Source organism: Macrobrachium nipponense, chromosome 20, assembly GCF_015104395.2.
Source record: "Macrobrachium nipponense isolate FS-2020 chromosome 20, ASM1510439v2, whole genome shotgun sequence".
Lineage (NCBI taxonomy): Eukaryota > Metazoa > Arthropoda > Malacostraca > Decapoda > Palaemonidae > Macrobrachium > Macrobrachium nipponense.
Window position 1 is genome coordinate 66,584,366 of NC_061089.1, and position 27,371 is coordinate 66,611,736.

General features: G+C 41.9%; 1 protein-coding gene across 8 annotated transcripts in view; it reads right to left on the reverse strand.

Moving 5' to 3' along the window:
- Positions 1-614: 614 nt before the first annotated feature.
- LOC135226992 (serine/threonine-protein kinase PAK 2-like) overlaps positions 615-27,371 on the reverse strand; it is a 39,180-nt gene continuing 12,423 nt past the window's right edge. For 6 of the 8 annotated variants that reach the window (XM_064266726.1, XM_064266754.1, XM_064266774.1 and 3 more), the window contains 10 exons: positions 11,277-11,436; positions 9,242-9,372; positions 8,794-9,020; positions 8,424-8,567; positions 7,700-7,886; positions 7,410-7,498; positions 6,341-6,444; positions 5,172-5,333; positions 4,696-4,868; positions 615-1,772 (listed from right to left, as the gene is read on the reverse strand). In XM_064266726.1, the coding sequence (XP_064122796.1) occupies positions 1,689-1,772; positions 4,696-4,868; positions 5,172-5,333; positions 6,341-6,444; positions 7,410-7,498; positions 7,700-7,886; positions 8,424-8,567; positions 8,794-9,020; positions 9,242-9,372; positions 11,277-11,436 (1,461 nt within the window). In that variant the 3' untranslated portion in view covers positions 615-1,688. Of the gene's footprint in view, positions 1,773-4,695; positions 4,869-5,171; positions 5,334-6,340; positions 6,445-7,409; positions 7,499-7,699; positions 7,887-8,423; positions 8,568-8,793; positions 9,021-9,241; positions 9,373-11,276; positions 11,437-17,592; positions 17,617-27,371 lie in introns of those variants that run through there. The other 2 variants (XM_064266782.1, XM_064266764.1) reach the window with 2 other exon arrangements.

The following is a 27,371-nucleotide window of genomic DNA, read 5'->3' on the forward strand; positions in this document are numbered from 1 at the left end:
TTCTAATACAATCAATATTCACAGGACTAACTAGTATAGTATTTTGTATATTTTTTTTATTTTCCAGATATGCTGGTCTAGATTATTTCTAAATGTAATATTCACAGGACTAACTAGTATATTGTATTTATTTTTATTTCCAGATATGCTGGTCTAGAGAATTTCTAAATGCACAAGAATATGCGATTGTATGTGATTCTGGAATGCCTTCTCTTGGTTCAGTTCTCAAACATTGACCTGTTTCTTTTAGTCAAATTGCCTTTCTTGTAAAGAATTTCACAAAACTTCTAACTTTTGTTCTTATAAGTACACTTGAAGACAATCTTATCTCCCTGAAAGTTCATGGATTTTTTCTAAATGTAATATTCACAGGACTAACTAGTATATTTTGTATTTATTTTTATTTCCAGATATGCTGGTCTAGAGAATTTCTAAATGCACAAGAATATGCGATAGTATGTGATTCTGGAATGCCTTTTCTTGGTTCAGTTCTCAAACTTTGACCTGTTTCTTTTAGTCAAAGAATTTCACAAAACTTCTAACTTTTGTTCTTATAAGTACACTTGAAGACAATCTTATCACCCTGAAAGTTCATGGATAAAGAAACAACTAAGGAAAATTTACTACCTATATTAGCAAGATACACAGATTCCTTCTCCAAAAGCAAAGGTTATTTATATATATATCTACTTGTGCTTTATAATACACTGGAAAATGGAAATGCACTGAAAAAAAAATTCAATAACAAAATGCATATATCCCTGTTTAGTAGTGCTTCATCAATATACTTTACATAAAACAAATACACTACTTTTTTTTATCTAAGCAATCAATATAGAAAAGTAAGAATCAATTTTTTTTCTCGTTCATAGAACGGAAATCTTTTAAAAATAAATAGTCGTAACAATTAAGCAAGTCAATTAAAATACAAATGCATTTTTATGGCATCTTTTGGATCCATATCACTTGCCCTATTAGTTAAAAAAAAAACAAGAGCTCTTACTTGCATAGCACGTTAAGAATTATTAAAGGGCTCTTGTTGATTATGTAACTGCGACATGAAAAACCAACCAATAAGGCATAATCAAACTTACAGAATAAAATCCCAATATTCAAACATTTAAAAAACTTAAGTGTTGCAATTGTGCAAAAAATTTAAATAGAAATAGAACACATTAGTTAAATAAAAACATTTTTTGACACAACAGATTCCTTTACATGTTCCATTTACCTACTTATCTGCAGTTATCATCGTCTTAAGATTATGAGTTAAATGAACACATACTTCATTACTTTATTTTCAGACCAATATGAGATTACTGAGAGAGAATTGAGGTTCTTCAAGTAGATCTTGGTTAGAAAATAACATGTCGACGCTTCTTCGACCAGCACGATGGCCTTCCAAAGAAGGCTCGACTGGATCCCTTGCAGGGTCAACTGAAGAGAAGTTTCCTCTGATTCCCATGACTAGTGGTTGAGCTGGCTATGTTATAATAATCACACAAGGCTGCTTGGTCGTCCTCGCTGACAAATGAAGATTAGAAGCAGCACCTGATTCACCAGCATAACAAAGGTAAGGAAGGTTTTTAAGGTAAGGTAAGGTAGGGTCAGGTGAGATTAAGAATAGGGAGGATTGTTTAAAGGTCAAGGATTGGGATTAAGGTTTGTAATACCTTTGTGAACCTACGTTAATGGCTCTTGGCAGCTTCTTTAGCAGCTACGATGAGGGGGTGTAGACTCGACAGTGGTCTGGCCAGTTTTAAGAAGGGGTGCTGGAAGTAAATAATGGCAATTAAAAATCTTAACACCAAGTGACAATTAAAATCTTTGCCGTATCACAAAAATATGTTCCATAAATACAGCAAAACATTTAATTTGAAAAAATATGTTCCATAAATACAGCAAAACATTTAATTTTCCTTTTAAGCAAAAGACCAAGTACGAGTATGCTAGTGTCAAGGACCTGAACCTCAATGGCTGCATTTCTAAGTAGCTAATTAGTGTGGTAACTAACTCTTTAGGAGTTCTGTTCTATCTGTAACTGAGAAAAACCTTCATATTTTTCATCCTAATATAGTTATGCCAGACTACACATTTTTATATTACTCAGGGGTTACTTCTTCCAGTCTGCCAAATCAGGTGTTTATGTAAACATTTGACTTTAAATAAGACTTGTCTTTAGTTTCACTTTTTTGTGTCAAGAAGAGCCTGATTGGGCAATGAAGTTCTTTTGTCATCCCTAAACAATAAATCTTTTAATCGTACGTATTTGTCTTCTTTCCAGGATCTACAGTGCTCTCCATAGACAACTTCAGCATGTAATGACTGAACAGTTAAGAAAAGGTATCTTCTCAAATGCAGAAGATCCCATGAAAAATACTTTAAAGAATCCACCAGATGCATCACTGGAATTCTTTGCTTCGTTTGCCATTCGGTGATTGGTGTCATCATCAGACATATTTTCTTGTGCCATGCTGCATCCTTGATCAAAGCCTGGGATATTTACCATGCAAAGGAGGACAGGGAGAGACTATTCCATGACAAAGAGTTCCACCTCCTTCAGAAAGTTAACAACCTCAACAGGAATCTGATTACTCCTCTGTCTTCTCCCTCTCACCCTGGGGGTGAGATACTCTACTCTTGCTTCCTGTGCCTGCTACTCTTAGTGTATACACTATCAAGGGGCATGTGTTGACCTAATAAATAATACCTTCAATATTGGAGTTTCCAGCAGCTTAGTGTTGTTCAGTCAATTGCAATCAGTGTTTACTACCTTTAGTCCTCAACCAGGACTCTCCCTATGTCATTGAATCCTTGCCCACACAGCTAGCAGGACACAACCATAAATCCTATAGATCTGGTTAGTACTACAGTAATTGCAGTTTGGCCTGAATCACTGGAATCAATATCATGACCCTTGTGGATGCCACTTTCCATCCTAACAGCTTGATTCACGTTTATAATTATTCTATGGTAATGAAACATTCCGACACCGCCAGCCCGACCATCGACAACGCCGCAGCCACATCCGTCCACCTGGCCACATTCACAACTCACAACTCAGAGACAGAGCAGAGACTATCTTCAGATCCAAGATCGCATCATCATGCAAAACCAACACCATCATCGAGTTCCAGGCGGATGATGTCTTCGAACAAATTGTGGATTGGCTAGCAGAGCCACAGATCACCATCAGAATAAACTCAACCACAACATGAAAGCAACATGGAACAGTACAGAGAGCCAGAGGGCCCTGCCACTCCCATACACCATTAAGGAAACTACAGGACCAAAAAAGAAATACAAGAGCCTGTTTCTTCCACTGGAGATTTGGGATTGATATATCCAACACAGTTCCTCATCCCATCCACAAGGAATGGGTGGAAAAAGAACTCTGAACTTATAATTAACAGCAAACCATACAGTTGGTCATTCATCACCACAGACTTCACATCTCACTACTAGGAGCAGATTTCCTTAAAGCCCACATCTGTTGGTAAACGTAGCACAACCCTACAGCGCTTGTCACTCCAAGAACGCCACCAAATCTCACATTGGGACCTGAGATCCATCTCCTCCTTCAGGAATAACACCACAAAGTACGAAAGGCAAGTTCTGGCGAACCAGAGAAAACAGGCTACTAGTGCGGGAAGATAAATGTGAATGGGTAAAAAGTACAGTAGAATTTCCTGGCCATCGAAGAAATCAAACCCCTCCTGATGAAGGATGAAGCAATCACTGATTTCCTGAGGTAAACACCATCAAAGTGATCCAAAAATTTGCTAGCATGATGAAATTTTACCGGCGGTTTATACCCAACCTAGATGAAATCACTGACATCATGTCCCCTTTATATGGAAATTGTGGGCTGGGTGTGTACAATTTCAATCTACCCCTTGTCCTACCTCTCAAGGAAAACTCTAATGTGGAACTACACTGTGTTGACGATGAATCTATGATGGGATAAGTTTTTCCTGATGCCAAAAACACCCTTAAAGGAGACCTTTGACCTCTCTCAATGAGACTTTATCTTCATTTGAGACTTCCAGCTTCTACAGCCACCTAAGAAGAAAAAATCCCTACAGCAGAGGTTTCCCTTTCAAGCCATTGGTCAGCCACTACCACAAATGACCCAATACCCAGGAACAGGTAGTGGTAGAAGATGCTACATTCCTGCACCTATCATGATTTCCTACAAGAGATGTGCAAGTCCTCCTGGCAGGAGATAAGAACAGAAGCTTGGTTTGGAGAAATTCTGTACTAAGGTATACCATCGCTATTCTGAGGACCCCTATCAAACCTTGGTCTTGTCAGTCTTAATCCCAAGTCCTGAAATTTCAAAGCTTGGGATGTAATAGAAGCCTCAGGAAAATTCCCACATAACCCTTGGAAGGGTTATGTACAAGTCATCTGAAGACGTAATGATGGAAGAAGCCAAGTACAACAGATCTACAGCAGAGGGAAGAGGAACTTTTTAGTGTCGCTAGACCTTCAAGAAACTTATTTCTCTTATGCCACACATGTGGAACAAAATCTTATAGAAAGACTTGGGCTAATCTGCCCAAGTATACTCTTACAATTAATGGGGTGCTTTAAGGTAAACTACTTTCACAGTTGAAGCCATTTGTAACAAAATAAATTTTACTTTATACTCCAATTAATACTTGTAATAACCTTCAACCATACAATACATACCTTCAAGAGACAATTTGCTGTAGATCGCTTCTCTACTTCCACTTCTAAACACTGATCAAGAAAATCTTGAAAGACGTGAGAAAGCTTCTCCCGTTCCTTAATTTCTGGCTTTCCATTTGTTGCAATAAGGTACAGTGCTCTAAGAGGGTTTTCATTTAAATACGGTGGTTCCCCTGAAAACAAAAAAATTAGATGTCAGCAGCAACAAATTTCTCGGCATTTCAGAAAATTTGGGTGAACGCTAAAATGAAAATTTCATGTGCTGTAGAGGTACATTAAACATGACAGTTAACATATGAAGTATACCAAAATAATTTACCTATAAAATTGCCATCTAAGCAATACATTCACAACCTTTGGTATACAGTACCATACACTCTCCAACCATCATGTACAGTAAACACTGCAAGCACAAATTCAAAGCACACTACTGTATCTGGGCTACAATAAATATAATTAAAGTATGATTACCATACCTTCAATCATTTCTATTGCCATAATCCCAAGAGACCATATATCTACTTTAGGGCCATACTGTTTTCTTGTTACAACTTCTGGTGCCATCCAATATGGAGTGCCAACCATTGTTGTTCTTTTGTTTTGTTCAGGGGAAATCTGAGCACAGAACCCAAAGTCGGCTGAAAAGAAAAGTGACAAATTATTAGTAAACCACACTGGACAATCACTATTGGGTCCAGTAAAGCCTGACATAGATAAGAATGACCAAATGAGATTGATCTCATGATGGGATCCAAAGCAAATTTAAGACTGACCACCACGTTCATTCTAATTACCACTGTCAATCTGAGATTTGACAATGAGACAAAGCATGAAAAAGGAATGAATAGCATTAAAAGTAGGGAAACTTTTTAAAGATGGCAGCAAGCAGCTAACTGCTTGTTGTTGGGTTACTCCTCTAGCTTCAACTGCAGTTACATTATACTTACATTATACTTTCATTTAACTAGTTCTTTGTGATCTTACAAAATGTAAAATATTTATTACTTATGGAAAAACCAGCATTTCTATTGCTTTTAATGCATATTTATTATGCATACTTTCATGTTGTATTTAGTGGGCCTTTGCATTGACAGGCTGCTACTGTGAGAAATTTGAAACAAAGGACATGCAGTGAAAACTGGAGCATGGTGGTCAAAATGTTAGACGGTCGAGTGGGAGAAAAACCTTATAAGAATGCATGACAAGTGAATGCAAGGAATCCTCAGTGTAATTTAACAGGCATACTTTAAGTTCTTAAGTGGAAGCATTTCTAATAAACTATATTTACCTTGCTTCCATAAACCACCTTTCTAGAAGTTTTTTTTTTTTTCACTGACAAACCATGTCCTAATGCTGGGTGACCAAGCTATTGAAGATATTTTTTAACTCGAGATCTTCATGTTTCTATAACTAATACAGAAATATCCAAGTCAACGGCAAATGAATTTTGTTTACGCAGTGTATACTTGGGTAAGTTGACAGAAAACAAATTTATGCTGTGTATACTTGGATGAGTTAATAGCAAATAGATTTATGCGGTGTATACTAAGATAAGTTAACAGCAAATAAATTTATGAAGTGTATACATAATAGGATAAGTTAACATTCAGTACCGTTCAACGTGAAATTCTTGCTTTGAACTTACTTAGTTTCACACTGCCATCCATTCCAAGAAGGATGTTATCAGACTTGATGTCCCTATGTATAACGTGATTAACGTGAAGAAATTCTAATGCTTGAAGTACTTCCCTGAAATGGAAATGAAATGAATCAAAACAAAATACAAGAAAATGTTTACTAACAACACAGCACATAACCTTCATAAAGAAAATTATAAAATTATGTGATCATTCATGACACAGTACTTGAATTTTACAAAAAATGTGGTTCATAAGGAAAAGGGAGCAATTAATACTAATACCATAAATTGAAAATCAAGGGGACTCCAAAAATACTGTATGACACCCTCTCCTCACATGCATCATCTTGGTCTACATCAAGTCTCTAACATTAGCCTCACTTTTCATGTAAAGAGTATGTGACATACTAGGGTTGTTTGTTTGTTTGTATGGTTTTTACGTTGCACGGAACCAGTGGTTATTCAGCAACGGGACCAACGGCTTTACGTGACTTCCGAATCACATCGAGAGTGAACTTCTATCACCAGAAATACACATCTCTGACCCCTCAATGGAATGCCCAAGAATTGAACTCGCGGCCACCAAAGTGGCAGGCGAAGACCATACCAACCACACCACTGAGGCGCTCCATACTAGGGTTGGAAAATGACAATATAGTCATAAGCAATGTAGAAAAAATATGTTGTTTCATCCCAACTAACCATGTATATATGCTTCAATTACTATTCAAGTGGGAAGCCAAGGTGTTCAGTGTGTTAATATATTCCTGTATGATGCAAGGACTTCAAAGTAGTAAGCTTCCCTTACATAGCAAACCTCTGCAGTTTAAACACTAAGGGAACGAGAAAGAGCTGCCGACAGTACAACAGGTTCTTGAAAAGTAGGTTAATGGTTTAAGATACAAATGGCTCCGCTCCATAAAGCACATGCCTGGAGAGGCTACCTTCTTCTGTCTGAGAGACAAGAGACTGGTGAACTTCACAACATTAGGGACACATAACTAGGCATATATATAATTAATGTGGTTAGGATTCAAAATCTTAGAACTATTTATATTGAATTTTCAGAACCTACCTACAAACAGCTGCAATCTGTCCCTCATCCATACACGTCTCCGTCACCACATCAGTGAGCGAACCACCAGGAAGATACTCCATTACGACCTGTTGGCGAATGGTCAATATAAGAACCAGGTATGAACATATCAAACACAAAAGGTGCATAAAATTCTGATAATAAAACAGCAGTCACTTTAGCAGAACACCAACAATTCTCAAGTAGAGATATTACAAAACAACTGAGAGCCATGTTGTGACTTAACGAATAAAAAATAAATAAAAATGGGCAATTGGTGTATAACTTACCCATAATTCTTCACTGACGAGGTAGGAATCTAAGTAGTTAACAACATTAGGATGCTTATTTTCTCGCATTACCATAATTTCATTTATAATCAGCTCCTTCTTCGGTTGCTGAGAGAGATTCATTTGCTTGATGGCAACTTCCACTCCCGTCGCCGTCTCAATTGCCGTGTAAACTGTGCCTGAGGCTCTAGAGAGATGATATGTATAGATTAGATACTATTGTTGCGTAAATATTCTAACCAAACTTTACAATAATTGCAAAGGAATATCCATGAACGACAACTAATCAAAATACGTTCAAGTTCCAAAACCCTACAACTACTCAACACACGTATCTGGTAACTGGAACACAATAAATCTTGATGAAGCTATAAAGGTACCCGAAAGTCTCGACAGGCACTCATTTTACAGATAAAACTACACCAACTGCTCTTCCAATAACTACTGTGCTTATATCTAAAGAAGTTCAATGGCCTGTGGTGCATTTATGACATTTACAATAAGACCTATGAAGGAATATGACCGAATTTCTCTATGCAATTTGTATGAAAAAAAATCTTCAACTGCTGCAAAAACTCAAAGTCCAAGAACAAATTATCAGTTACTCGAATTAAATCTACTAACATTTTCTCAAGTGTCACACAAGAGGGGATAAAACAGTCATCATTAAGGACCTCAAAAACTGTAAATGCTAAGCAGTCAAAATCAAGAAAATACCACTTACCCCTGTCCTATTTTTTCCATTTTAGTATACTTTCTATTAGGGTCACCGACTGAGACTATAACTCTAAGTTTTTCTAAAATTTCTTCATCGCTCATCTTCTTCTTCTTCTGCTTTTCTGCTGTTCTTTCTAAGGCAGTGCTTCCACTTGAAAATGAGGTGAGAACCAGGTAAATAATAAATATGGCACCTCCCCATTATTCAATAAAATGATCCCACAAATATCTTTTAAGCAGCATTATTACTCAATAAAATGACTCCTCAAAAATAATTAAAGCAAACTGATCACCCAGAGATAATTAAAGCTGCACCATTGCTCCATAAAATGACCCCAAAAGGAAATTTAAAAACAAAAAACATGAGTGGTCCAAACCTTGTGTTTATGGCATTTGTGGTCGAGTTGGCAGCCACAGGCGGAGGTATGGTTGTAGGTGCTGGCACTGGGGTAATACTGGCAGCTTGAGGATTACGATTACTATCTAAGGCAGCCCCATTGGCATTGGCTTCATCTTCTACGGGTTTTGTATAAATGGATTTGGTACGTTCGGGCCTGGTAGCTATAGGAGGAGGTGGAGGTTCCTCCTCCTCTTCGTCGGGAACCTGGAAAAAAAAGTCCCGTTGCAACCATATTACGAGTCCCCATGACAGTGTGACATATTGCAAAGGTGTTCTCAACATACATCTTGTGATCATTTTAGACTGGTTACTGATCTAAACAATGCATACAAATTAAAATCAAGACCTTGACTCATTCTTTCATGAACACAAAAATCCAAATAGCCCTACAATCATTGGGGCCCTTTTCAAAAACACTGACTTACACTAACTTCTGAACATGTTTCAGGAGTTGAAGGTGACCCTGAGGAGGCATCAGAAATCTTGTGAGGAGAAGGCGTTGCTGGATAGCTGGAAATGTTCACACCTCCCTGATAACTTGGTCTCGGGGAAGGGTCTGAAAAAGTCAAACATCAGCATTTGACTCATTCTGACATGAAAATGGATATCTCATATGCATGGATTTATATTCATAAATGCACGAAGAGAAATTGTAATTCTGTCTGCGCTACAACTATGTAAGTTTTAAAATTCAAAGATAAGATATCAGATACAAAATTTATATTGTGAAAATATTTTACACTGGGCAAGAATCCTTTCTTTTCAATCTGTACCCATAAAGTACATACTCAATGCATTAAACTTGACAGTTATTGAAATAAAAACAGAGAATTTTCATTTAAAAAATCCTAATCCCAATGAATACTCGTTACTCGAGACGTACATACACAGTGCACAAGTGAAACAACAATACAGTACAATGTCAAAACACCAGTGCTGTGATAGCTTTGTCTACAGTAATCTCTGTGAGCACTACTCGATTCATGCATCTGATGTGTTCATTAATTACAACTGTGCTACATGTAAAGCTCTGCAAAGTATAAAACTCTATCCAGTGCATCCTTTGTGACTGCTGTGTACACGAACATTTGTGATCAATAAATGGATCTCTTAATTTTCAATGTATAACTGGGATAGCTATAGTATTCCCTTGTGCTTTGTGTTAAGCAGACATACGATGATTCCACTCAACTACAGACTGATATTTTAGATCTTACATAGACCTGGCTAAGACTGAAAATTTTACCTGAAACTGTACCATATCTGCTAAAGGCTACTTTGTTTCTTTTATAGAAAACTAGTCTTCAAGTGATATAATTAAATATTTCTTTTGTGATTTTCCATAAATTTATGAATATCATATAAATTCAATACTTTAATACAATACATCAGCAAAACCCTGTGAACACTTTGCTCTTGATAATTATAATTTTTACGGGATGACATCTATTTCCCCTGTGATCTAAGCTTTAGTAATCTGGGTAATTACTGACCTTTGCTGTAAAATGGACCTAACCTCAAAGAGAAAGTTCTATAAAATATTTTCCTCATAGTTGCAACAAAACAATGAACCAGGATCCAGTTAAAATGACTTGTTAGCCTATTGCAAACATAAGAGCCAAAGAGGTCGGTCACTTGCAACGTTTTCCATCTCATGTGTAAGCAATAACTGTAATGAATGTTCTTTGATAAATATTACTACAATTTCTAAATATTTCCGTCTTCCCCCTCATGCTTCAAATTATAAAACCACTGGGTAAAAGTACAAAAAATCAAATCACACACCACGCAAACAATTTGAAAAGTTTACTCACAACCATTAATGAACCTCATAGAAAATACATCTCGTCTACTCAATATAGATGTCACCCACATGGATGGTGGCTCGCTCATGACAAATCCTAGTTGCGTACACAGAGCACGAAGCACTTAAAATCATCTGCTAGCTATATAAATGGTTTACATTTGCAAAGCTACAACTTCTGATTTCATTCCTAATTATGATTAAGCAAACTTTGAGATACAGAGGAAATTATTTATCTAAAACATCATAAAGATGATCGAAAGTTAAACCAAGATGACCTTATGAAAAGTTAAGTTATACTTATATTTAAAAAGGAAAACTACAAGCAAACCAGCACTCAGGATTACGTTAACAGCACTACAACTGAACTCACTAACTACTGACTGCTTGTGATGTACCTCTTAAAAATAAGAGAGAAGTGAAAGCAGGGAAAATAAAACTGAATTCATTTACTGGGCTGAAAGGGATATATTGCACATAAAAATTAGCATAATCATGCAACTTTTCACTAAATTCAACTGTTAACTGTTACAATCTGCAAATACTTAGAGATGTTACAAAAATAACACTGGTCATGCCAGGCCAACTGAAATACATAACTAATGAAACCACTCTTCATAATAGAAATACAAACAACGTTACAGTATAATACTTACCAACAGTTTTTGCTACAGTCATGAACTTTGAAGTCTGATGTTCCTTCGTAGAGGCATCGTAATAATTAAGGACATCTAACACAGCCTGGGGATTATTTTTCTGCTCCTGTTTACTTATATTGGAGATGGATAATAACTTTGTCCATGAATCTGGCATTCCCTGGAAGAGAAAAATGCAAATATAATAAATCAATAGGTAGGCAATGATAATGGAAATAGATTTAACGCATCCAAGGTAGGTCAACACTTTCATCCTATGCTACAAGAAAAAGGCACTGGACTAAAAAAAGTTTTGTTTCTTAAAAGATATGAACCTGGGAACAACATTCCTCAACAACCACATACTGTTTTTTTTTTCTTTTTTTAAGAAACTAACAATTAACTTCAAGACAGGGAATATACAAACAAGATCAAAAAAATTTTCACAGATGATCGCGGTTCAATTCATGACCACCAATTATGTTTTTCACCAGTAATCATTATACTGTTCTCAAAAGCACAGCACAAGATAAATTAACACCCCAACCCATTCACCACCACTATACACACCTCTTACAACCCAGGATTAAAATCAAACAAAAAGAAAACCACAACGGAGAGATTGAGAGAGAAAAAGAGGGGGGGGGGGGGGGGGGGGGGATTCAAGAATGCTTTATCTGCTGCTAGGGGAGAAAGTGTACCATTTCAAGACTCTAGGCCCCAAAGAGAGTACTACTTACTGTGTGCCTTGCATGGTAAACTGTGGAGGTATGAAAGGTTCTTTGTAGACTTATTTCAACCCCAGCTGCATTGCTTTCTGCAAACCCCATGAATGCAGAAATAACCCAGCATTCTTGTTACACTAACTTATGAAGAGTATTCACAGAGAGGTCACCTAATAGTAGGATGGCCCTAACTAGCTGCTACTAGTCCACATCACTCCCAATCACAGGATTTAGCCAAAGGATACATTTTTAAATGGAGGTGATTACTGAGAAAGTTAATTGAACAGCTAAGTAGGACCAGAGCAAAGAGTATACACGAATACGGAAAGGTAAAAAACAATGCAGCTAGGGATAGAAAGAACCTCTAACACCTTCTACAGGGGCTGCGGAACACACTTTGTAACCATCTATGATGGCTAATATAAGTTTTTTAGGGTATTAAATAATACTTATATACAAAATCCATAAAAGATATCTATTATCCAGATGAAAATAAGATCCATGACAAACTAAGTTCTGCAAAAGTGAATGTAGTTAATATTAATAAATGTACTATGAAAGACCAAGGAGGTGGTGATGATTGTGAGATGATCAATTGAACATAAATTGTGGATGCTAGAAGACATTAAAAATGGCAGTGGTACAAATAGAATTTCCAGGAGGCTGGATAAGACAAAATGGAGTTGGCATAGTTGTCCAAAATGAAATGGCGGAAGATACGAATCGACACGAATAAATCCCAGGATAAAAAAAGATAAAAATCATCCTATGAAAGACATTACAAACAAGGAGACAAAGAAAAACCAATTTGGCAAAATGTTATCAGCTGCACTGCCAGAAATGGGTATTTGAGACCACTAAAGATGTACATTGGGACTGGAGAAAGAGAGACCTAAATGGGTACTTGAAATGAAATTACTTATGAGATTGCTATACAGTAATAACATCTTTGAGGGAGAAGCCGTAAGGAAGGAAGATTACTGTGATGTAATTCAGCCTGACCCAAGCAATAAGATGCTAAACACAATATTAATAACTATTATAACAGTATTACCATTATTTATTATTACTACTGATATTGCAAAGCTAGCTTCCATTGAATGAATGGTCCATATGTAAATAAATTAAACATACATAAAATCAACACTATGAGTATGTATCAAATGAATGAATGGTTCCCTTAAACATGACTGCTTATAGGCAGTGCTCAACTTGGGTGCCTTAGCTTAAGCAAATGATTGCTGTTGCTCTTCCATACTAACAACCATGACACTTCTCTGGTGTGCATGACGAGTCAAGATATGTGAACAGCAATGACGACAACTTGTGACAGAGGCTACTGTAGTTTCTTCTGGTAGTGTAGATTTAGAATCCTTCTCTGCCCTAAATAAAGGACAACAGGATCAGTTTCCCACACTTAAGTGGGTTGCAAGTTATACAACCCCATAGCTGATGCCTCATACCTTACACATGGTAATGGGAGAACTTCATACACAAGTGACAGACTTTCATGTCCCTGAGGAGCTTATGCTTTCAAGGACAAGAAATCTAGGCAGTTCCTTATCAAGCTCCAAAGATACACTATAGTACAGGGCAGAGTTTGGACAATATGAAGCAACACACTCAATTTTATTCTTATGAAAGAAACCAAAATCAAGACCAAAATGCAACTTTAACAATCATTTGTTAATAAGGTTCATTGTGCACAAGTTATAATAAGTGTACAAGAGAGACAAATCGGACATGGGCTCCAAGTGATCATAGGAAGGAATCCACAGCATATGCACTTAAAAATGTGTACGCATTTCATAATGAGAATAAAGCACCCTGGAAAATTGATAACAACTTGAATAACATTCCTCCGAGATTTAAATCTTCATGCCTATGCTTAAGCAAGAAAAATAAGAGACTCCTCATCAAAAGTTAAGACTATTTGTTTCCTAACAACACATGAACAATAAGATGTATCAAGTCACAACACCTCTCCTGAGAAACTCATCCTCACTAGGTAATCACAGCTGGCATCGTACCAAACTAAAAGTTGACCAGTGTGGAAAGGTATTTCCCTGACAGTAGCAGATAAAGCATTCTGTAAATAACTGGGACTTTTAATCACTTGCAAATAGCAAATACTCCCACAAAACATCTATTCAACGAGGTTAAATGGATATTGCTAAAAAAAAACATTAACAAATACAACGTGTAAAGTTCCAAGGGCAAAAATCTGGGAAAGCTCTCGGTGAACAAGTGCTTCAGTTAACGATCACCAGAGAGCTTAGTTGCATTCCTAAAAGCCTCAGCATCAGTGGACACTAAGTTAGGTTTAAGTAAAAGAGAGGGTATGACTTATTGCAGCAACATTTGACTATAAAATCAAATCCTTTGGGAAATAATTTTTCATGTCCAGTATTAAAACATTTAAAAAGTACATGACCACGTGGCTTCACAACTACCAAAAACTATAACGTTACAAAAAGACTATTCTCCATTTATGTTCCAGGATTTCTACTAAAATATCAACCATCAATGGCATTCAAGGAGGAAGGCTAACTGTGATGCACTAAGAAAAGTGAATTGTACTGAGATTCAGACTAAAACTATCAAAAGTTCTGCCAGACATATATGTAAAATTAAAACATTTGCTACACTACATCAAAATGTAACTCCTCCACAGAACGTACTAATAGACTCCACCATTCATATAAAACAGAAACTGCACTACGGGTGAAAAATCGTTTACACAAAACGGACTCGAATGCACACTTTCTTTTCATCCTAACAGCGAACAAAGAGCATGAAACATGCTATAGTATTGTATAGAACCACTTGCAACCAACACAGATGAAAATGGTACACTACAGAACTATTCATCAATCTAGAAAACTGATATATGGCAAAAAACAACAATTCAGTAGAAGGATAAAACTCACAGTTAAATATGTCTTAGGGTGCCCATACAAATGGAAGATAAAAAAGGAAAAACAAGAATAAATGAGGGCATAACTAAAGTATGTCAAAACATGAAATGAGGACTTTGCATATATACAGGATGATTTCAACATTATTATAATTTCCACAAGAAGTTTTTTCCCCTTTATGAAGTTAGAAGGGAAATGAGTTTTTTTTTTCAGCTAGTGTACTTTCTACCCAACTCCCAACTGGTCCAAGCTTTCAACTAGGCCTTTCTCCGCACTTTCTAAGCCTTCCTAATAGTTCACAGGCAGTTATTTTCATACTTACTACTTTCTAACTAACTGTTTCAGGCTCCTCATTAAATATTCAAGCCATCTCAACTGTTGTATGTAAGAATGTACGAAATAAAGTCTGCCCTCAACTCACATGGGGTTTGATGTATATTCAATACAGCATATTAAGGCATATTTGCCTATGTACCCATAACCTGCATACATCATTATACATTGATTTTTATTACTTCTAGACATCTATATCATTTATTACTTTTAGACATCTAAGTATACCATAACACCTAAAAGAATGTGAATGCTATGCAAAAATTATTTAGATTTTTAAGAAAGCATAAGTAAAAAATGCACCGGCTATGCAAAAATTATTTAATTTTTAAGAAACAATGATAAGTAAAAAATGCACAGTTTCTTCTACGCAATTGAGTTTTCTATAGAGTGATGGCCTCAGCTACGGCCCATGACACTCAGCCAAGGTCTGGTGGTCGCCTGTGTTGTTGGTACTTACAGTGCTGCCATAAATATGATTATGGCTAACTTTAACCTTACATAAAATAAAACTGATGAGGCTAGAGAGCTGCAATTTGCTGTTTGATGATTGGAGGGTGGATGATTAACATTCCAATTTGCAGCCCTCTAACCTCAGTAGTTTTTCAGATCAGAGGGCAGACGGAAAAACAAAACTGCCACAACAGTTGTCTTTTACAGACAACTAAAAAATTTGTACACATTCAGTACTCATGTATGAATAAGAACTTATAAATTGATTCTCTTTTTTTTTTCTTTAGCTGAAGCTTTAATTACACAACCAAGAATTTCAGTATGACAGTTTTGTCATTTCCCTTCTCTACATCACTCGAGTATCAATTTTTAAACTGAATTTAACCTAATATGCCTGGTGCGTAGCAATATATGATGTAGTAGTTTCTTCCTCAATGCACGGAGAACAAATTATGTAATGGCACATTCAACGTAAGAAGCTTGGTATTTGCCCTTAAATAACAGCAACTGCATCTACGGTACTCTTTACCAAGGAAAGTCCTAGTTCCAGTTGCAAATTATGGTTACATAACAGAATGCTGTAGGGGGAGCACCTAGAAAAGTAGGTCATGGTTACACAAATGCGTATGTATTACTAGAAGGTAATAACAGACACAATCACCATGCTTTTCCTTACTGAAATTTAGTGTTTTTTACACATTCTCTACATTTTTGGTGTGCTCAATGTGTGCATGAGATTCAGATTTTGTGATTTTGGATTTTTTATTTACCACATGCATTTTCAAATTTACATAAGGAATTTGTAAGTTGAGGGCTGACTGTATTTATATACATCAACAAATAAAAATCCATATATAAATAAATAAATAATATATATACGTATACTATATATATATATACTATATATATATATACTATAATACATATATATATATAGTTATATATATATATATATATATATATATATACACACACATAAAATAGTGGCTGCAAATATAATTAAGAACAAACTGGATGAATAAAAGTGTCTTACATTTTGAGTAATATTTCTACCCTTTTTCAAAACAGTAATGGTTCTGGCAGTACAGAGGACCACCACTTAATACAATTTGTTTCTAAGTTCCAGGCAATTACAGCACAAGATTGTACGATACAGAAATGTTAACTTCTTTAAAGCAGAAGTCAAGAACTATGGTCACCTTCTCTTGATCATCAGTCTCGTCTTCAACACCCTCCACCTTAAGGTCACTGACACCTAATAATTCCTCCTTCATTAGCTGATGAGAGGGAACTAACTTAGTGGGCAAAGCACAGCTGACTCACAGAATCGTCATAACCAAACAGACATTGGTTGATATTCCTGTCATTGATACCTGTCAATTCTGGGCCTTCCTTTCTCAAAACAATTTACTTTCCATTCCAGTTACATAAAAAAAAAAAAAAGGATCTTAACAGCATACAAAGTTGAGGTGACTTGGATAAATTCTACCCAAATTTTCCTCTCAAAATGTCTATGGTCCTTCCAGCCAAAGCAAGCAAATTTGGTGTGTGTTTCCTAAATAACGAAACCTACTTTTTGATGGATGAAACTGGAGAGAAGCGAGACACGGATATCCATACTTTAAGATCAATGATGCTGTTGTTAAACTTAAATTGTACTGTATATATCTAATTACTAGATGAATGGGAAGTATTCTGAACCGAAACCCTAGAATTTTAGTATGAGAAGGCTTTTCAATGCCACAACGAACAATCAAGAGAAAAGAATGGCACATTCTCATAATAAGAAAAAAAACGTGTGATGTACTGAATATACAATTCTTGGGTTAATTTAAAGTACTAACCTTAAACTTGCTAGAAGAGCATCAACATCACCCTTATACCCAAACAAATCAGTCACTGACTTACTTGATTAAGACATCTAGGTAGCCGATTAAAATCCAGTATCAATGGCAATGCACCAGAATGTGCTTCACTGCTACTGTACCACTTCTAGAACTAGAAAGGGCAATGAGGGAATGCTAATGTTTGCAGAACCAACTCTTGGGAAGTATTTGTAAAATTTTCCAGTGTGTAAAAGTATTCTATTCTAGACAAAGTTCTACTAATAACCTTTGGGGTCTGTCCCCTATAACTGAATTTACATTTCTAATAAAAACAACAAACCTTGAAATTAGTAGTTCCCCAAATATACTCTACATCATCTATACTATATTTTATGATTACTATACTAGAATGCAATTAACAAAATTATGCAAATAACCACTGTCATAAAATAAATACTCTGAAAAACACCAAATAGGTGCCATCTCTTTTACTAATCAGAGACAATTACAACAGAAGGACTGAAAAAATCCTTCATCAAGAACCAGACTAGGAGTCCTATCCTAATTAAATTTGATGTTCCCTGCTGCTAACTGACAACCACACCAAAAGCAAACCCTGTTTCAGAATATATAGCCTAACCAAGACTTGTTAAGATTTAAATATAATCATTTTATCACTTGCACAAACATTCTTACCACCCAAGTCCACCTCCTCCTTTTCACAGGTTGTAATAAAAAACCAAGATAGCCAGAGCTGGAGAGACAAAGCAGGAGCAAACATAGCTATTCCTGAGCCTTTTAAGCTGAAGTGTACTGACCATACTAAAGAGAATCCAAACCTGTGGAAACTAAAATGACAAATTTTTAATCAATTTGTACTTTTCAGAGCTACCAAACCTTCAGTCTTAACATAAGGATGAATCTTCTGGAACCAGCTGGAAAATGTTTAAAATACTGTAAATGCAAGGAATCTGTGGCGTCTGCCATCTGATACGTAGCTGAGTGGAAGCAAGTCAAGAGACCACACTTGAACATAGTGATGCATCAGTCTTTCTTCAACTGCCTTGGAGAGCAGACGTTTGCTTTGCTCTCCTACCTAAGTTAGTTTTTTACCTAAGCCTGTGTTTTCTTTCTCTGTTACACCATGGATTCTCCTATCCAACCTAAGAAGTCCTGTGAGCGGTCCAAAGCTTGGACCAAGAATTTCAGTACATCCTGTCACTACAAACTTCAGGACAAAGCAGGTGAGATGATGGAATGATTAACCTTAAGGAAGAAGTTGAAAAATCTAAGCCATATAGTTTACCAGCAACTAAAGGCCTAGTTTAGCTTGATTTATGAAACTGCTCTCTTCAGTGCCCTCTCCTTCCCTGGGACAAATGGTTAGGAACTGAATGAAGATGTATATAAAAGTGAACCTTTAGTAATGGTATGCAGTCTCATTTCTTTGGAAAAAAAAAAAAAAAAAAAAACTTCTCTTAAATGTATCAGGAAAAACCCCTTCTTTTTCGTAGAGATGAGCCAATAACTTTTCGAGCTACTTTCCTTTCTTAGTTGTCTTCCTCTCCTAGGTGTTTATGCAACCACAAATACAAATTTATTTGACTTCTTGATGTCAAAATGACTAAGGTTAGTTATTTTATCCTTTATCTGTAATTTGCACCTACACTGTCAAGGAAGCCTTAATAAGAATTTTCAAGCCTCAGTCAAAATACCTTCAGACTATGCTACTTTCCCGCTTGAGCTTAGCAAGAGCAGGGTATCACAGAATTAGGCAGCTTACATACTGATTTTTATGTTTGCAATACTAGTCTACTTTTCTTTGCCAAAACCATAAAACTCCAAAAAATACGGTGGCCTCCAATACTACTCAAATTCAAAAGAGGGAAAAAATAAATAAAATGCTTCAGGGTGGTTAATATGGTACACTGTACTGTAATACCACACTAGAAAAATTTTGCATAAAAAACTGAAAGACTATAAGACATGTGCCATGAAACAAGTACCAGCATATACTCTGCAATACCAGTAAATGACAATTTGTCGAAAATTGCATTTTTCCTAACTATACAAACCTGAGGTCCTTTAACAATAGGAAGGTAACTAGCGGCAGCTGGGACGGTCGTAAGCTTCGAACAAGGGGAGAACGGTAGTTAACTGCTTGTCCGATCGTGCGCGCGCCGCGCGCCCGGGCGTGAAGAATCACTTTTGCTTTAGGCCCATGCAAAAAGTTGCAGAGTGAGGGGTGGTATGAGGTGGGACTATATGTAAAGGACCTCAGGTTTGTATAGTTAGGAAAAATGCAATTTTCGACAAATTGTCATTTGTTCCGATACGTAATACAAACCCTCGGTCCTTTAACAATAGGAAGACTCACTTCTTGGTGGGTGGAATCTGAGTATTTTTGGTGAACAGACTGGTGTTCGTCCAACCTTGGAATGCCTCCCTGGTCGTAAGAGCAAGGGAGGGATCCAAACCTCTGTCCGATTGATCGGGGTGTGCACCGCAGGATCAATGGTCAGACCTCTGAGCCAAGTACTAAGAGAGAGGCAAGCGTATCTCGTTGTACCAGCAAGTAAGAACTTGCTCCATTACAAGAGCCAACATAAAGTTATGGGTTTGTCTCAAGTAGGCATCCACTCCTTCCCCCTTGTTGGAGGGAGTGGAGGATATTTGCTTCTATCCCTAACTAAAGGGATAGATTGGGGCTCGGTCGAGTAGCTTACCTGCATCGAATTCCTTTCCAGCATGGTGACGACCGTGACCCTCTGCCCACAGGTAGAGAGAGAGAAAGATGGAGAAGAGAAGCCAGTCGCACTCTCATTCAACCATTCATTCCTACAGTCACACCAGGAATCGATGCTGTTCTGCCTGCTCGGGTGCTGGGTAAGCTTACACAACGTGTTGAGCAGCCACCACAGGTCCCAAGGAAAAAGTATCCAAGGACTTGTGGGCAATATCCCGAAGGTAGAAGGACGTGAAGGTAGTCTGGTTGGCCCAGACACCTGCCTTCAGGACCTGCGCCACGGAGAAGTTCTTACGGAACGCCAAAGAGGGTCCAATACCTCTGACTTCGTGGGCTCTCGGTCGGAGCGTACGGATGTCGTCACTACCATCAGCCTCGTACGCTCTCCTGATCACCTCACGCAGCCAGAAAGAAAGCGTGTTCTTGGATACTTCTTTCTTGGTAACCCCAGTGCTAACGAAGAGGCGTCGACACTCAGGCCTGAGGTGTCGAGTTTTCTTCAGATAGCGCCGTAGCGCCCTCACAGGACAAAGCAGCATCTCATCCGTATCGTTGTCGGTGAAGTCCATTAGGGATGGGGATCGTGAAAGACTCGAACCTGTGTCAGGGATCGACGGATTCTGAGTCTTAGCTACGAAATTCGGGACGAAATCGAGCGTCACAGATCCCCAGCCCCTGGAATGTTTAACATTGAAGGACAGACCATGAAGTTCCCCTACTCTCTTCGCCGATGCCAGGGCCAGCAAGAAGAGGGTCTTGAGGGTCAGATCCCTGTCTGACGACTCTCGGAGTGGCTCGAATGGTCTTCGAGTCAAACTCCTAAGGACGAGAGTCACATCCCACTCAGGGGGCCTGAGTTCCCTGGGTGGGCAAGACCTTTCGAAGCTCCTCATTAGCAAGGAGATCTCGAACGAGTTCGAGATGTCCAGTCCCCTCAGTTTTAGGACGAGCGCCAGTGCTGCTCTATATCCTTTAACTGTGGGTACTGAGAGGAGCTTCTCTCGGCGAAGAAACACGAGGAAATCCGCTACCTGCTGAAGAGTGGTTCTGAGAGGAGATAGACCCCGTCTACGACACCAACCACAGAAGACGGCCCACTTCCCCTGGTACACAGCTGCAGAGGACTGTCGACGTGTCCAGCCATCTCTGTTGCTGCGCTGCGAGAAAAGCCTCTCGTTCGCAAGAAATGGTGGATAACAGCCAGCCGTGAAGTTGTAGGGACTGGACTGCCCGGTGTACCGCTCTACGTGTGGCTGGGCTAGAAGGTTGTGCCAGTGGGGCATCTCTCTCGGTTCTTCCGCAAGAAGAGCCAGCAGGTCCGGATACCAAACGGCTTGAGGTCGTTTGGGAGCCACCAGGATCATCCTGAGATTGGGGAGTGACCAGCGCTCGGCTGATCACTTTCCGAATCAGACAAAAGGGAGGAAAGGCGTAGACGAAGAGGTTGTCCCAGGGGTGTTGAAGAGCGTCCTCTGCAGCTGCCCATGGGTCCGGCACGGCTGAGCAAAAAACTTGAAGTTTTTTGTTGTGCCGGGTGGCGAACAGGTCTATGACCGGACGCCCCCACAGGTTGAAAGCCTTTCCGCCACTTCTGGGTGTAGTGGGACCACTCGGTCCGGCCCTATTACCTGATCCCGACGGCTGAGCTTGTCTGCTACTACATTCCTCTTGCCTGGAATGTAGCGTGCTGACAGCTCTATTGAGTGAGCCGTGGCCCACTCGTGCACCTGCACAGTCAACTGGTGTAGCGGGAGAGACACTAGGCCCCCCTGCTTGTTGACGTATGCCACTACTGTGGTGTTGTCGCACATCAACACCACCGAGTGTCCCATCAAGCGGTCTTGGAACTCTTGGAGAGCGTAAAACGCCGCCTTGAGTTCTAGGACATTGATGTGAAGGTGCTTGTCGTGATGGTCCCACACACCTGCAGCCAGCAACTCCTCCAGGTGTGCGCCCCATCCCTCGGTCGATGCGTCTGAGAACAGCAGCATCTCCGGGGGGGGAGTGCGTAGAGGCACCCCTCTTAAGAGGTTCCTGTCGTCGAGCCACCAGGCTAGGTCCTGCCTCACCTTCTCTGTGATGGACACGGGGAAGTAAGGTGGATCCTTTACCTGTGACCAACTCTCCCTTAGTCTCCACTGGAGAGACCGCAGGTGAAGACGTCCGTGAGGAACTAACTTCTCGAGTGACGACAGGTGGCCGATCACGACTTGCCATTGCTGAGCTGCCTGTTCCTGCCGAGACAGGAACCGGCCGGCTGCCTCCCTGAATTTGCTGATCCTCAAGTCTGCGGGGCGGACTTGAGCTGCTACCGTATCGATCAGCATACCCAGGTACTTCATCTTCTTGCTTGGGTTCGAGATCGGACTTCTCGTAGTTTATCACGATCCCCAGATCGCGACAAAACTTTAGAAGTCGATCCCTGTCCTGCAGCAACTGCGAGCGGGAGCTCGCCAGGACCAGCCAATCGTCGAGATACCTCAGAAGACATATCCCGTGCGAATGGGCCCAAGCAGACACCAGCGTGAACACTCTCGTGAACACCTATGGGCGGTTGAGAGACCGAAGCAAAGTGCCCTGAATTGGTACACCGTCCCGTCGAAGATGAAGCGGAGGTACTTTCTGGAGGACTGATGAATGGGTATTTGAAAATACGCATCCTTCAGGTCCACTGAAAGCATGAAGTCGTCTCCCTGATGGAGTCCAGCACGGAACGTGCCGTCTCCATCTTGAACCGAGTCTGGCGAACAAATCGGTTCAGGGAGAGAGATCTATCACCGGGCGCCAGCCCCCCGATGCCTTTTCCACTAAGAAAAGGTGGCTGTAAAAGCCCGGTGACCGATCTACTACGACTTCTACAGCTCGTTTGGTCAGCATGGTCTTGATCTCCTGCCGAAGAGCGTCGTCCTTTGAGGATCCTAGAACATATGTCTGAAGATGGACCGGGTTGGAGGTGAGGGGTGGCCGAGATTCGAAGGGTAGTAGATATCCCTCCCGAAGGACGTCTACTATCCAGGTCTCGGCACCGTAGCGCTGCCAAGTTGCCCAATGGCTCGCTAGGCACCCCCCCACTTCCGGCAGCTGGTGAGGGGGAACGCCGTCCCTAGCGTTTCCCACCTCGCTTCGACTTCTTCCCAGCACCTCCTCGGGGAAAGGAGGGCTGGGAGGAGGGCTGGTTACAGCCTCCTTTACCAGAAGTTGAAGCAGGAAGAGTCTTTCCTCGGGGCTTCGATGGAGCAGCCGTCTTAGCAGCCGAGGAAGCGCTAGCTAAACTCTTAGGCTTAGCCGCAGTTGTACGAGGTTGCCCAGAAACCTTCGTAACTGCCTGGTGAACCAGACGGTCACTGTCATCAGTGCGCCGTCTTTCCACCGCAGCGTCCACCATCTCTCCGGGAAAGAGAGCGGAGGAACTCTTCATTGGTCCGTTACGGAGTCCATTTACCGCCTCACGCCCGGCCCCTTGGCTACTCGTGTAAGGACAGCGTCCCTACGATGGAGAACCAAGTTGGCCCACAGGTTTGCCGTCTGATGGGCGAGGTAGGAGATGGCCCTACCTCCAGACTGGCACAGTCTCCTGAAGTCGGGGTCGTCTTCGAGGGCAGCGCCCCCGGAGTCGGCCGCGACCTTGGATACTGTGAGGGACCACAGATCCAACCAAGAGACTGCCTGGAAAGCCGCCATAGCGGTAGCTTCCAGGCCCAGTGCCTCCTGCTGCGAGAACCACAAGTTCTCCGACAGGAGCTGCTGCAGGGACACACCTGGAGTTAGCCTAGCTAGCTCCGGGTTAACCTGTTTGGGCGGTATTGGATCCACTGATGGCACGTAGAACTTCCGCTGTCGCTGCAGAGGAGGAGGAAGTAGCTTGGAAGACCGTCCTGACTTAAGTGAGTCCTCTCGTCCTGAGACGAAATTCTCCACCTGGTCAAGGACTGAGTCTGCAAGCTCCGATCGCGGCAGTCCCACCGTCAAATTGGGTTCCCTCTTCGGGCCCCAAAATGACTCGAGCCGGGACGTGGGCTCAGATGGTGGTAGCGGCGATCCTTCCCCCAGGTCGTTGTGCTGACGAATCAGCGCAATAACCTGGGCAAAGTTCCTCTGGATCTCGGGAGTCACAGCGTCCTGAGGAGTAGGACCGTCCAGTCCCTCCAACAGGAGCAACTCTCGAGACCCTCCTCCTTCAGAAGGAGGAACAGCAACAGACCCCTGACGGTCGCCTCCAGCCACTTGCGCGTACGACCTGGCTGGTCCTAAGACCATGCCTGGTGCGTGCGGCATCGTGACGGGATCGTGAGCGGCGCACCTCTCACGATCATTCCTAGCTACCTCGCTCTTCCCGGTGTAGCCCGAGGAAGTTGAAGGTATAGGAGAGACAGACCTGACGCTCCCCCCCCGCTCGCTGGCAGGACCAGCGTACGTGGGGGGGCTGCAGCTGATCACCAACCCGCGGTGGGGATCGATCTGCAGGCCTGGCCGTGCCGCTCACTTGTGGCGAGCGGCTCGACTGAGCACGTCGACCCCGGTCCCTCCCGTGCGTCAGACGAGCTGCTGCTGGCCACCGTCTCCGTCCGGTCCCTGTGGGAGCGGCGGTCAGGTGATCTTCAGAGCTCGCTTTCGCGGTGAGACCGGTGAGCGTCCTCACGGCACATCAAACCGCTGGTACCAGCCGAAGCTGGTGCCGTTGGTCGAGGGGACCTCTTCCCAGCCTCAACCCGTGGCGGTCAGAGACCGTCACGTCAACCCGAGGTACCGGCTGGTCGCTACGAGAGCGGCCGCTGGCCTGGCGAGAGTCACTTGCGCGACTTTCGACAGTCTTCTGCTCCGTGCCTCGGTCATGACGGTGAGCAAGCTCAGGCGTCTTGACTTTGGCTGCACGGTCGCCCGAAGGAGACCGTACACTCGGAACTTCTCGCGAACGAGAAGTCGAGCCGGTACCTGGCTTAGCAGCAGTGCTACCAAGACCAGGCGCGGATGTACCAGCAGTAGCCAGCACATCCTTGGTCCCCGTCTTCTTCTTCTTCTCAGAAGAGGAGACGGGCCCTGTTCCCGAGGGAACAGGAGGACCAGCAGAAGCACCCCCCGTCACACCAGAGCGAGACGGGCCCTTCGAAGGTCCCGCAGGAGCCTTCTTAGGGGGGAGGAGGCAGCCTTCTTCTTCTTCGGCTTGGAAGCCTTAGAAGTCGAAGGGGGAGAGGCGGCAACAGACGACGAAGAAGACGATGAAGACGACGACGACACCTTCCTCTTCTTCTTCCTCTTCTTCGTCAGCTCTCTCAGGACGGACGTCAGGTCTTCCATCCACGGAAAAGTCGGGCCAATTGCCGAAGCAACACGCCCCGACTGATCCTGTCCGGAAAGACCTGAGACCGGGGCAGCACCTCCATGACGAGACGCGACGTGGGCAGGGGCAGGCACGGCAGAAGCGGCAGGAACATCAACAGCAGGACCAGCACCATCAGGACCAGCACCAGCAGGACCAGCAGCAGCAGGACCAGCACCAGCAGCAACATCAGCGTGAGCGTCACGCACCGCGCGCTTCGTAGGAGCGGCGCGAGCGGCTGGGCCAGCAACACTAGCTGCAGGTACGGCAGGTACGGCAGCATAGTCCGGCGTCACAGGCATCTCCAATTCAGCCAAGTTCATCATCGGGACGGGCGGCAGGTCCAGGGGCGAACTTTTCGGACAGCGAAAGTCGGGAGTCGGCAGCACATAGAATCCAGGTGGCGGCGGCACGCCCCTCTTAGGTACGGCAGCAATTGGCTTTTGGATTGATGCCGTGGGAGTCACCGACGCAATGTGTTGCGTGTAAACCACATGAGGAGGGGCGGCGTACGCTGGTGTGGACACTGTATTAGTAGTTGTTGTGACTACACCATGAGTTACAACAGCCGACCCCGCCAGTCGTTGAATTAAGCCCTGGATACTGGGAGCGCCCTGCAGTCCCAACGACGCCCACACCTGTCCAAGGTCGTCACTCACAGAAGGCACACCTGAGGGAGGAACAGTCGGGTCAGTTAGAGGGGCACCCTCACGCCTGGGGGAGGACGAACCCCACCCAGAGCGGACGGAAGACCCCGAATACAATTGAACATCCGGGTATCGGGCGCCCTCCTCCACACTCGACAGATCGAGTGAGGAGAAGGACTCTGAAACCCCCCCCCGCAGGGGAAGGCGCAAATCGTGGGGGCTGAGCTGGAGGTAGGAAGGATGACGAGGTATCCGTCACCAAAGGAGTCGCTGGAGAGCTTTCCGACGACTCCTTGGTCGATCTACGCCTCTTCCTACCCTCGTACAGCACCCACTGCGCCTCGTACCAATTCACACAAACGTTACATGGTTCGGCTCGGGAGCACTCTCGCCCCCGACACCGATAACATAATTCATGTGGATCAATGTCAGGATAAGAGCGGAATCCGCCGCATTTACGCCCCTCCAGCCCGGGACACACTCTACGGGCAGCTGGTGGGCGCGGCAAAAGCTCTTCAAGATCCATAATTAAATTCACTTCACTCAATGAAAAATGAAAAAAAGAGTACTTACAATTTCATTCAAGACCACAAACAAACCAGTCAGAAGAAATTGTAAACATCCAAAGCACACGACGAAATAGCGGGCAGAGCGATGACGAGCACGTCCTGTCACACCACGGCCGAAAGCAAAAGCGATTCTTCACCGCCCGGGCGCGCGGCGCGCGCACGATCGGACAAGCAGTTAACTACCGTTCTCCCCTTGTTCGAAGCTTACGACCGTCCCAGCTGCCGCTAGTTACCTTCCTATTGTTAAAGGACCGAGGGTTTGTATTACGTATCGGAACAAACAAAGTTTCAATATCTATAAAGAATAACAATTTTAATGCCCTTAAAAAATGTACAGAACTGGAATATGGTACACAATTGGGAAGGGCAAAATCCAATCATAGACAACTGCCTAACAGCAGGTATTCATGAATCCTAGACAATCCATTTTCTATCAGTTGGTTAGCTGCCGGGTTTAAGCATGCCCCGAGGCCTTTGATTCTACATTCCACATGGGTAAAATCCTCACATCCTATGTAGCCTAGGCTTGGCAGCAACTGAGTGGGGTTTGGAGGTGGTACGTCCCATAAATTACTTGCCTGT